Source organism: Drosophila innubila (assembly GCF_004354385.1).
Source record: "Drosophila innubila isolate TH190305 chromosome 3L unlocalized genomic scaffold, UK_Dinn_1.0 0_D_3L, whole genome shotgun sequence".
Lineage (NCBI taxonomy): Eukaryota > Metazoa > Arthropoda > Insecta > Diptera > Drosophilidae > Drosophila > Drosophila innubila.
In genome coordinates this window covers 10980006-10992305 of record NW_022995376.1, presented here as the reverse complement: position 1 = coordinate 10992305, position 12300 = coordinate 10980006, and the positions used below count along the sequence as shown (strand labels likewise).

The 12300-nt window shown below is 38.4% G+C and overlaps 2 protein-coding genes across 2 annotated transcripts; one reads left to right on the top strand and one right to left on the bottom strand.

The window, feature by feature from the left end:
- Positions 1 to 160: 160 nt before the first annotated feature.
- On the bottom strand, positions 161 to 2494 carry LOC117786797 (probable ATP-dependent RNA helicase Dbp73D). The gene is made up of 3 exons (XM_034625192.1): positions 2381 to 2494; positions 1496 to 2322; positions 161 to 1427 (listed from the first exon to the last, which is right to left on the bottom strand). Exons 1-3 carry the CDS (start codon positions 2401 to 2403, stop codon positions 247 to 249), a joined length of 2031 nt encoding a protein of 676 aa, XP_034481083.1. The 5' UTR covers positions 2404 to 2494; the 3' UTR covers positions 161 to 246.
- A 1764-nt stretch (positions 2495 to 4258) lies between these two features.
- On the top strand, positions 4259 to 9258 carry LOC117786806 (myrosinase 1). Its single transcript, XM_034625203.1, has 4 exons — positions 4259 to 4544; positions 5095 to 5296; positions 7050 to 7943; positions 8582 to 9258. The coding sequence occupies exons 1-4, from the start codon at positions 4471 to 4473 to the stop codon at positions 9077 to 9079; spliced, it is 1668 nt and encodes a 555-aa protein (XP_034481094.1). The 5' UTR covers positions 4259 to 4470; the 3' UTR covers positions 9080 to 9258.
- Positions 9259 to 12300: the final 3042 nt, after the last annotated feature.

Below are 12300 nucleotides of genomic sequence, written 5' to 3'. Positions count from 1 at the left end.
GGGCCAACCGAATTACACAAAAACTCTTCTTAGCTTATTTTTACAGAGCATTCAAAAGGCAACTTGGGATGAAAATATTTCTAGTTATATTTCGGTGAACTACCCGACTGCGGGAATGTACCCGGGGACCTTCCAGTAATAAGAAAAAAATCAACTTGTATACATAAACATAATCAGTATACATATATTTCAACTTAAATCTATAGAATTAACAAGGTGTTTATTGAATCTGTAGAAGCGTGTCGTCTACTTTTTAATTGTGCGTTTTTGCTTTACTTTCTTGGGTTTCGGTGTGTTCTTTGCCTTTGGCTTTGGCGGTTCAATTTTCTCAGTCCGTAAATCAGCGACTGCCTTGAATTGCAGCTTCTCCATGAGCGTCATTTCACCAACAACAGCTGCATCCTTGTGCAGCTTCGCTTTGCGTGAGTTGCGCATCTTCAGGACACGACTCTCCTTTGCAAGTTTGTCTTGGCGTATGCGTAAGGCTTCCAGAGCATTCTTGTAGATGGCCGCGTGATCGAATTCAATGTCCGGCGAGGTACTAATCTCTTCACCCATTGATTTGCCTACCTCGTAGAGCATTTTCTTGAACTGCTCCTGATCCTTATCGGTGAGCAATGTTATGGCTGTGCCCTTTTGTCCAGCACGCGCCGTACGTCCAACACGATGTATATAAGTCTTGATATGACGAGGTGCATCGTAGGACAACACAATGTCCACATTGGGCACATCAATACCACGGGCAAGTGCATCTGAGCAGATCAAGCCATTGATTTGACCACGAGCGAATTGTGATAGTCGCGATTTACGTTCCGTCGCCGCCAACTTGCCCGACAATTCGGATACCATCGTTGGTGTGTCCTTGAACAGATTCTTGAGCACAAAGGCCAAGCGACTGGCTGTGTCTGCGCTGTTGGTGAAGCAGAGGAATCTCTTCCAGCCATACTGCTGCACCAGTGCATACAAAGTAAGCGGCTTATAGCGCATCTCCGTCAGGCAAAATTGCTCCGTTAACTCTGCGGGCGTGGTGTATTTTCCAATGAATTGACTACTCTGTGCCACATCCTGTTCGGCTTGCTCTCCATTCTCCAACGTTGTCGGCAGCGTTGGCATCGTCAAGACAGTGGTGAACAGTTTTGGCTGAAACAGACGCAAATTCTGCAGCTTCTCGGGATCCTGTGAGAGGGTTGCCGAGAAGAGCAACTTGTGGGGTTGCTTGTTGTAGCTATTGAGCAGCTCCTGGTGGCACAGTGGTGCCTGGACCCCCGCCAACAGTTGATCGGTTGTGGTGCGCACATGCGAGTCCAAATGATAGAGCCAGTTCTGGAAGACAGCGTCCATAATGCGATCTGCCTCATCGATGATCAGGAACTGCAGCGACTTCAAGCAGAATCCCTTGGTGGCATGCAAATGATCCACTAAGCGACCTGTAATAATTTTATAATTATATTACAATCTACAAATAATAGTAATATATTTAAATAAATAAACTGACCGGGTGTGGTCACCACTATGTCCACTTTGGAGTAGTAGACGCCTTTGTACTGCTCCAGCAGCTTGTCCTGCTCATCCTCCAGGCGATGCTGCTTGGACAGTAGGCACACCTCCAGCTCCGTCTTGCTGCACAGCTCGTTGAACACCTTGTACACCTGTAAAGCCAGCTCAGCTACAGGTAGCACCACCAGAGCACGCACCTTGCACTGAACACGATTGGCCAGCAGCTGGACAATGGGTATGGCAAAGGCCAATGTCTTGCCGCTGCCCGTGGGAGCCGAGACGCAAATATCACGTGGACGGAACGGCTCTGGCTTGGCATGTGCCTCCAGTATCCAGGGTATGACAGCACGTTGCACAGGAAACAATCGCTTGATTTTCATTTGCTTCAAGGCGCTGCAAGTGAACTTCTCCAGATAAGACAGCTGCTTGATGGCAGCCTCATCCACAGACGCTTCAGCATCCTTACCGGGTATTAGATTGCCTCCTTCAATAATTGTGGGATGTGCCAGCCAAGCTGGCAACACCATTTCCACTTTCTGTCTTTTCACAGAGGAGGCGCCCACAACTTGAAAATCGTTTGAAGCCTCCGCTTCCTTGGACTCCGGTTCCTGTGTTGCTTCTTCTGCAGCCTCATCTTGTGGAGTTGTTGCTTCAGCATTCTTTGCTTCCTCTTGGGCAGCAACAGTTTTCTTAGATTTTTCTAATTCGCTGCTTTTGTGTTTTCTTTTGCGTTTTTCTGCTTTCTGCAGCAACTTTTGTAAAATTGCATCTTCGTTTGCAGCTTCGCCGCCGTGTTTGGCGGATATGTTTAAGTCCTCCGTATAACTGAAAGCGTAGCAAACACATAAGTATATGCACAAAATTATTGTGTAATTTAAATTACCGATTCACTGTAAATAATTCCATTTTTTATCATAAATTTTTAAAATCAGCGCACGTGTTGCCAAATGTTTACGTTTTTACGATACTTGGCATCGATAAGTTTACCGATACCACAAGTCAACGCCTAGCATCGATATTTGTGTGCTCGATATGAAGGTGATTTAAGCGCTGTCATCGATACTTTTGCAGTGTGTAACATACTTTCCCGCTCACATTTGAAGTACTGGAAATTTTTGATTTAATTTCTTTGTTGTTTTAATTCAAATGATAAACACTTATAGAAAAGTACACATTTATTTGCATATCTATTTGTGGTTAATACACACAATAGAAACGAAAAAAAGTTAACAACGGAAATACTAATGTTATAAGTTCCTAAGCTCTTGGGATTTTTTATTACGGCTGATCCCGTTTAACGTCTTTCTCTGCGTCGATGCGTGAATTAATTATAACGAGTTCCATTTTTTAATTTTTGCACGTTTTGCAAATTATGATTCATTTATTTACGTTATTTACAGACGTTTAGAGTCTGTCTCCACGTGAGCAAAAAACCACAGCTTTCGCGACGTCAACAAATTACCTTAATAATAAATGACAGCAAACATAGAAAAACCGGTTGAATGCGTTTTGACAATCAGACAAAAGACTTGTCTAGCTTAATGCACTTAAATTCAAAGAAACATTTCAAATCTTATGCTGATTAGAGAAATTTGAATATACCGAATGGTAGGTTATTTTTTATTTGATTTAAATCAAATCCAATACTCTTCTGTAGAGATTTGGATATGACTTAATAATTCGTTTAAACAAAAAAACCGCTGCAGCTTTCACAGCTGTGTTAATAGTAGGCGTGGCAAAAAACGCAGTGAATTAATTTCGCATTGATCCACTCACCTCAAAAGATAAGAATAAGAGTTTAAAAAAGAAACAATTCGAACCAAAAATAAATTGCGGATGTAAGAACCCACAAAATAAGTGATATATGAATTTGTGGTTAAGCTTGAGACATAAAGACAAAATGAAAAAAAACATTAAAAGGTATTAATTTTGAGTGGCTCAGCGTTCGGGAAAAGCTCAAAAGAACGGGTTATGAGCTAGGAAATGTATGATAAATTATATTCAATTTAATCGAGTTTCTGGAATTGATGTTTTGTTCTTTTGCTCTTGTAACTGATAAAAAAAATCACGGCTTTTTTGTTATCTCGGTAATGTCTTCTTCAGACTGAAGAAAATTTGTTGATTAAATTGCATTCGTGCATGTTCCTCATAGAGTTATCACTCTCTCGCGTGCTCTATATCTTCAGTTTTATCATACCACTTGTTCAAACAGAATTTTTTTTGTTTTGCCTAAACATGAGAGAAAACCAAGATGAAAATTGTAACTTGGGACATTGGAAAAACGTTATTTTGAATATCATTAGGTTAGTCGATTCAACGATTTATATTCAAATTGGGTTCTATGGCGCATGAAATCCCAGCATTGCATTTAAATAAATTAATAAATTTATAGTTTAATTTATTGTTAAGTATCTGTTATGGTTTCCCTACACGCGACAAAAAACCAGAACATGACAAGTTCAAATATGTATTTCCAATGAAAATGTAACGCCCGTAAATTGCGTGAATCAAGTCGTAACGGGGATTTCTTGCATCTCGTTCGACGCACAACCGGCAAAAATAAAAAAACACACACAAAAAAGAGACAATAAAAATAAAAGCAAAAAAAGCAATAGCAACAACACTCGTAGCACACCTGTTAACCGAACTGAGCACAGAAAACTCGTTCAGAGGGCGAGTTTTTGGCTCGTTCTCAATGAGATCGACGCGTCGCTCGATCGTCGAACGCTTTAAAATGCTAGGATTTAAAAGCGGGAGCGTTCAGTTGCAAGTGTTTCGCGGTGAGCTCAAAACGCTCGCAATATTGACTACAACTTGACGAAAGATCGCGAAAAGTTTCCAACGAATTAAAGTCAACGAAATCGTTGAAGTTACTCGCTGGTAAAGTTACTCGCCACAGGATTAAGTGTAGAAGGTGTTAAGGATATTAAAGTGAACAAAAAAATAAATAAATAAATAAAATATTAAAATAAAATGTGGCAAATGTTTATAAAAATTGCGCTGCTGTCGCTGCTACTTGAGCAGAATATTCGCTGTGATGCTGCCTCGTAAGTGCAACAAAATAATATAAATCTTAAAAATTTAAATAAATTGACTATCAATTCATATGCAATTGCCTTGATATGACAAAGTTGGCTATAACTAAAGCTTGATGCGATTTATTGACACTTGTTAGCTTTAGCTAAAGCTAGATGCGACTTATTGACTTTTTGGGGTCGCTTTGGCTGAACTCTTGAACTTGTGTCCTCTTTCACAGCTGCTGACCTTGGGAATGCCTGCTCCAAAGCTTGATACTTATCTTGTATCACTTACAATTTTAATAATAAATTAAAAAAATAATGTCGTAAAGTGCAATTGTAAAACATAAATTTCAAGCAAAAGTTGTCCGCACATTATTTATTTTGATTTGTTTACAAAATCGTCGCAATCATTTTGTCTGGTTTTTTGATATCTCAGCAATTAGCACCAAATAATCGTCACACAAACTGTTAAAATTCGAAAATATTCATTGCCAATGATTGCAAAATCTTAAACTTGATGGCTTCGATGGTAATATCATACTTACCCTTGATTTTGTTTTCTATTTCTTTTTTACAGTGTCCTTGGAAACCCCACGAGCAATGTGCGCCATTTTCCCCATGATTTTTTCTGGGGCGTCGGCTCGTCTTCGTATCAAATTGAAGGAGGTTGGAATGCGGATGATAAAGGAGAGTCAATTTGGGATTATCTAACACATAAAAATCCTGAAAAGATTGCCGATCAATCCAATGGCGATATATCTTCCGACAGTTATCATCAGGTAGGTGATCAAATAGATTTATGCATCATAAAAATTAATTTTTAAATACCTGCATCATGTGAGAATTATGCAACAGAATTGATGTATATTCACTGGCCCTATTTCCCTACAGACACTGAATTTTCTTGCTAATTACGTCTAAAGCTACCTCATAAATATGACCCATCAAGTACATTAATCACCACATTAATGGGTGTAAATATTCTGCTGAAATAAAATCTGAATTCGATTAGTTAGTCACCTGCCCCCAGCTTAGTAGCTCAACAGGTGTCTGATTAAGATTTATGGGTTTTCCCACAAAAAAATATTAAAAAACAAAAACAAATAGAAAAATGCAAATTAATGGTAATCAATTTGTAACCAATTTTTGGTTTTCAACTTTGTCAGCTGCGCGGCACTCAAACCACACAGATGAATACACAAACTAGTCGAATTATATTCATTTCAACTATTGCTAATTGACGTTCTTTTGTGATAAGTTTACGCTAATTGCCTAGTTAATTGCTATGTCTTCATTATTACACAGTTGAATTGGTTTATGATTCGATTTAATCTCAATTAACGTTTTAAATTTAATAAAGTTTAAATTAAATTGTGTTAAACAGTGTAGGCAAGCTTCTGTCGAAATATGCTAATTAAGAAACGTCGTATCTTTCATATCTTAGCGTATTTTTCAATCTAAAAGTTCTTGTATAGAGCAATTTAAAAGGCTGTGAAAAGATATTAGCATACGAAGTTAGAGAATTTTCGAGATAACATTCCAAAGATTTCGTTCTTTAATTGTTATCTTTTAAAATTTGTTCTACTGCTCTATAAAATTAACTTTGAAGGTTCCAGAAGTTTTAAGACACTAATATATTCACATTCTGGACGATTCTTTTTTTCAATATTTTCATAATACCTGTCTGCTCTAAATATATGTATTATAGTGGGTCAATTTTTATGGAGAAAATAAAATGCAGAAAATAGACCCACCGTAATGTATTTATATAGTCACATAGTCACAACGTTCACAAATCGTTTGAATTCTTACAGAAGTTTCCATTAGAATATGAAATTTCAATAATTTGCTCTTTAAATTCTTATCGATGCACAATTAATCTATTCTCGCAATGTCATCGACTCTGCTATTTACAAATATCATAACTCGGCTAAATAATATTTAATTATTGATTAATTGATTTAACATAACAATCAAACCAGATACACTGAATGATCGCAATCGCGTGACATAATCCATGACAACATGTCGGCAGGTGTCTCGGTTGCAAGTTAACAAATGAAATCAAAGCCAAGTTAGGTCGGTCCGAGCACAGCTCAATGGTGGACGCCCCCATGTCAGAATTAGAGTTAGAGCCAAGTCGTAGGCCAACGGCTAGCGTGTCGAATTGTTGTCTCAATGTAAGGCACATAATTAGCCATATACATTCATATCCGTTGACAACTGACACTGACACTGAATGCAGCACTAGTACCTTGTGGCATTGTGGTAAGTGTCGCCAACTGGCAACTGGTTTTATATTTTGGAAATACTTGACATTCTTGCTAGAAGTAAAGGCGTTCAAAATATCTAACGGCTTAGCCAATTTTATTTCGAATGATATATCTGATTCTAAAAAATTAAAAAAGAATATGCTTAAAAAAAGGTTAAATATCAATAAATGTTAGAGCTAGAGCTACCAAATTTGAAATTTAGACTCCTAAGCAAATCATTTGATTAATTAAATTTTATTTGAATTCCCTTTACTTTCAGTGGCGTCGTGATGTGCAGATGGTGAGGGAGTTGCATGTAACCTCGTATCGTTTCTCTCTCTCATGGCCCAGAATCATGCCCGGTGGTTATATGAACCATGTTAGCACGGCAGGCATTAAATATTATAGCAACCTGATCGATGAGCTACTCAGATACAATATTACGCCCATGGTGACCATCTATCATTGGGAGCTGCCTCAGCGATTGCAGGAATTGGGAGGCTGGACGAATCCCGAGATTATTCCCGTCTTTAAGGACTTTGCAAGACTGGTGCTCGAGATGTATGGAGATCGTGTCAAGATCTGGACCACCATCAATGAGCCTTGGCATGTGTGTGAACATGGTTATGGAGTAGATTATATGGCACCCTCCTACAATTTCCCGGGTATTCCCGCCTATCTCTGTGGCCACAATCTCTTGAAGGCTCATGCGGATGTGGTGCACATGTATCGCAATGAGTTCCAGCAGCGTCAAGGTGGTCGCATGGGCATCACACTGGATACATCCTGGCCAGAGCCAAGAGATCCCGATTCTGTAGAGGATCGTGAGGCATCTGAACGTGCCATGCAGTTCTATGTGGGCTGGTTTGCTCATCCGATCTTCTCGAAGCATGGCAACTATCCCAAAGTAATGATCGAACGCATCAGGAATCTCAGCAAACAGCAGGGATTCGGAGACCGTTCCCGTCTGCCCGAATTCACATTAGAGGAGATTCACCATATCAAAGGCACCTCCGATTTCTTTGGCATCAATTCGTATACAAGCAACTTGGTTAACTCCAATGGCCATAACAACACTGGCAAGTTTCCCATACCATCATTCAATCACGACATGGGCGTTGTCGAGAGTCAAGCTGGCGTGGATTGGCCCGGCTCGGGATCTGTCTGGTTAAAGGTAAGATAACTTATAGTACTATCCATAATTTAAGTGGTCAAAAGATTGTTGTCTCAAAAGGGAGGAGGGGCGGTCACGAGTGGGTTCGTTAATTAGCTGAGATGAGATAAAACTCGAGTGGGTTGGGCACCATAATTGAGGGAGGCAGTGGGATCAGACCACAATTGGATTTATGTCGAGCCCAGAGCTGTAAGTGAATAATGACAAGGTGTCGGTAGTTAGCCAACATCGAAGGGTGGCATAAACTACTTACCCAAGATTAAAATGGGGGTTGACTCGTCTCCAGGGAGGTAAGGGTAATTGCTTTTCCACTTGGGGTTGCATCTGTTACAGGTGCGAGTTCGTTGAACTTATCAGCAATGAATCCATATCTTTATATGTGCAGGCAGATCCAGTTTGTTTCCAAAAAAACGAATTATTAGAGAAATTTTAGAACTTCAACTTTGAGTTTTGGCACGTATGTAACATAAGAAAGTCTGGATTTGCGTAGAAAATTTGATCGGCATCGGAATAAAATTGGGGTATTTATTTAACAAACATTTCCAGGTAAAAGAATGTTAGGGTATCTAATCGCCTAGACGCAGGATATCTAGCAGTTGTGCATAAGCCTTTCTAACTTGATTTTCCTACTTCTCCAGGTCTATCCTAAGGGCATGTACAATCTCTTGATGTGGATACATCGTGAGTACAATGGACCCGAGATAATTGTCACGGAGAATGGCGTTAGTGATCGTGGTGGCCTAGAGGATTACGCCCGCGTAGACTATTATAATCTGTATTTGTCAGCTGTTCTGGATGCCATGGAGGATGGCGCCAATGTCAGCGGTTACATCGCCTGGAGTCTCATGGACAGCTACGAGTGGAAAGCGGGCTACACGGAGAAGTTCGGCCTCTACCATGTCGACTTCAGTTCTCCAAATCGCACACGTACTCCAAAGATCTCGGCGATAGTGTTTTCCAACATCTGCAAGACGAATACCATCGACTGGAGCTATCGACCAAAGTTGGATGACGATCAGCTTGTAGTGGCCGCCCGACTGCCCGAAGAGAGTCTAGAGGAGAGTGCAAACTCGGCAGGAAGTCTTAGCTGGAGTCTGACACTTCTGTTGGGCGTTCTGCTGGCGTGGCAGGCCTAAGAGCTGGTGCCACCAGGTGTTGCCATATCAAACCCGACTCTTTCCACATATTGTTGCAAAGTATTTTTACTCTTAATCCCTAAGTTTTTCTAACGAAATGCTATTGTATATATATGTATATTTTTAAGAAAAGAACTCAAAATGAATAAAATTTGTTGTGATATTTGCGAAATAATTAATTAACGATTTTTAATGCCAACAGGTTGGGTAGAATCATAAAAATGTAATTAAACACGGGATTGTTCAAGAAATAATGCATGAATACATTCGAAACTTAAAGATTAAACGATATTCTACATTTTAACTGAAAAGAAACTGGTCAAGGAAACTGGAAGATATGACGTACTTTCCATAATGATTATGATAAAAATGAACAAATTGAAGAGAAGAGAACAAGAACGAAAGAACAAGTTTAGCGGCAATCAAAAACTTCAGCATGTCATTTAAATGTTTGAATTATTAAAGTGGTAAGAGGATTAAGATTGAAATTTTACAGAAAAGAACATATAAGAGCCTTTTTATAGGACTATAGAAGTATCTAATTGATCGCCTCATTAAAATGTCAATCGAATTGTAATAATAGTACAAAAAGGCGAAAGAACTCTGAAAGTCAAGGACAGCAGACTACATTCTAGAATAAGATAGTATACTTTATGTTGGTTTTGTGGCTAATCGATTGTTAAGAGCACTGTGAAGTCACGGCCACGTCAACAAAGGCTCATATATAAACGGATTATATTTGCCATATCGAAGTCAGAGAGGTTTACACTCCGACTCATTAAGCAAAGAATCCAATATGTCTCAAAGCATTTCCGCAAAACCAGATCAAAAATACATAAACTCACAAACAAAATTGGCTAACAAAAGAGATCGTTCAATGAGCATTAACTAGTGTTATCCATAACACAATGCACCCCGATGATGTGAACAATAGAACGTATTTCTTATGTAATCCTCAGACCCTACCGGGTCACTTATAGTTGTTGTAGTCTCATAATCATTCAAGTATTTATTAAGACTATTTAATTGTAGGGGTGGTAAGCTTGGGGCATGAACCTGAATAATAAAAACACATTAAATGTTTAAATGCATATGAAGGTATATTGTCTAATGCTGATTCCGAGTTCGAGTTCTTGTCTAAGTTTTAGTAGCATTTCCATCTATCTATACAAAATGTGTCACATCCGCTTGGAACGCAGTCAGTAAATCAACAGATTTTTGCTTTTAAATATAATAATACTTTGTATATATTTATTGTGTTTGTTCCTAGTTGACTTTCAAAGCGTTTCAAGTGACCAGAAATAGAATCAAAGTTCGACACGGAACCAGAACCAGTTGCCTTTCATTTGGGCAGCGCCTACAGCAGTTTAATACCCTCTACCCATAAAATATATATTCAAAGGGTATAATTTGGTATATGGGGTTTTCAAGACCGCAGGTATTTTCTAATCGAGCACAGAACAAAATCATAGAATAATGGCAAGAAAAGTAACCTAAGAGTATCTAGGAATTCATTTATTTTAGTTTCACCCAGGGTATTTACCCGTCGAGCGCACTACTCTGGAGCACTAGTACTCGTTGTTTTTTAAGTAATTTATTTGCATTTACTTGAATTTATTGTTTCGGTCTGAACTCACACGAAAACTTGGCATAAATTATATGGAGCTATAACAACTTTTAACTTGGCTTTGTTGTATGAAACACAGTTAGTAACATTTCTACAACTAAATTCATGTCCGACGGCGATAGAAGACTGTCAAAGGTCTCTCCAGTCTCGACCTCCAGGGCGCCTGTGCACCTGTTCAACGCGAAAGTCACGAGCGGATCTATGTATAATACATACCTTTATGGTATATAAACTATACTATATAATATATTTGTCTAAGTCTGGAGCATTGTGCAGAGCGTGTGCCTCAAGTGTTTACAGGTGACAGCAATATGCATGGGCGTTGTGCAGCACTGGTTGATAAGGGGATCGGGAGGTAAAGGGGAAAAAGCTGATTGTTGTTAATAGTTCATTTCACTAATTGCGATAAATGATGAGAGCAAATGAGAGCAATACTAAATTTTGTTTTTCTCTCTTTACAACTTTTGTGCTGCCACCACTTCTACGTTATAATATGTCTAGAAAAGACAATAAAGAAGATATGTTTAATTCTTGTTGAGATAACAATGATACAATTTGTGAACATAAAGAATCTCATTAAACTTATCTATAAACTGACAAGCAAAATCACAGAAAAAAAGAACGATTTGTGAGGGAAAATATTCTTAAGTTTATGTACATATTTCACTCCCTGATGTGCGACGTCTGTGTTGTTGCAATTTCAGTCACATCAACTCCCAGTTGCAACCCCCTCAAACACTTACCCTCCCCCAGCAGAAGTTGTGCAACGGAAGTGCAGCACTAAACTTTATTAAAACAAATGCATAAACAAGGCAAATACTCTCTGAGCCAACAAACAAGATGAGACGACGATTTGCAAGTTGGAAAAGTTTATTGCTGATGAAATTTTACAAATGCATTACATCAGTTGAAGCTGCAATGAGGGTTTTCCCGCTTAAAACTTTGAGGGAAAAAACATAGGAAAATGCTGGGTAAGGGTATCACAGGAAATGTTGCTCTGGTTTCTAGCGAGATTTTATTAAAATTTGTTTTGTGGGTTTGCAATTTTCAAGTTTCTCTGTTTAACATCAAAATGTAAACTTTGGCTGTTAACAAGTGTTAAGCGGCTGTTATGTTAGCAAAACTTTACAGCGAACCCCAAGAGTATGCAATGAAAATTTTTATATGCACTCTATTTTCGATGCAATCTTAAAAGTATGCTACAAAATGTTGATTTCACAATCGAATACTAGAAGCCCTAAAAGTATGCAACGGACGTTTAAAAACATGATTACACTGCAAACGTTCACAATATAATTTTATTTAGTTTGTCAATATAAAAAAAAAATATATATATATAAAAAATATAAATTATTTACTAATTTGTTAAAAATAAAACAAGATATGATTATTTTAATTTTAAAAACTTTTCATTGATGTCTCTGATTGCTTCCATCACCTCTGCTCACTTTGTTGGCAATTTACCAGCTGCAATTTTAGCCGGTTCTCAAATGTGTTTGCCAAAAATTCATTGTCACGAGCTTCTACTCAAAAGTCACGTGCTTAGCTTGTGGCATATTTATCGCTTGCTGAGTCATTTATCAAACATTTATAG

Excerpts from the sequence above, each read along its gene's own strand:
- LOC117786797 (XM_034625192.1), bottom strand. The coding sequence starts at position 2,403 with ATGGAATTATTTACAGTGAATCG. Across the intron at positions 2,323-2,380 it reads GAATTATTTACAGTGAATCG|TTATACGGAGGACTTAAACA; the intron begins GTAATTTAAATT and ends CTACGCTTTCAG. Across the intron at positions 1,428-1,495 it reads CATAGTGGTGACCACACCCG|GTCGCTTAGTGGATCATTTG; the intron begins GTCAGTTTATTT and ends AAATTATTACAG.
- LOC117786806 (XM_034625203.1), top strand. The coding sequence starts at position 4,471 with ATGTGGCAAATGTTTATAAAAATTGCGCTGCTGTCGCTGCTACTTGAG. Across the intron at positions 5,297-7,049 it reads CTTCCGACAGTTATCATCAG|TGGCGTCGTGATGTGCAGAT; the intron begins GTAGGTGATCAA and ends CTTTACTTTCAG. Across the intron at positions 7,944-8,581 it reads CGGGATCTGTCTGGTTAAAG|GTCTATCCTAAGGGCATGTA; the intron begins GTAAGATAACTT and ends CTACTTCTCCAG.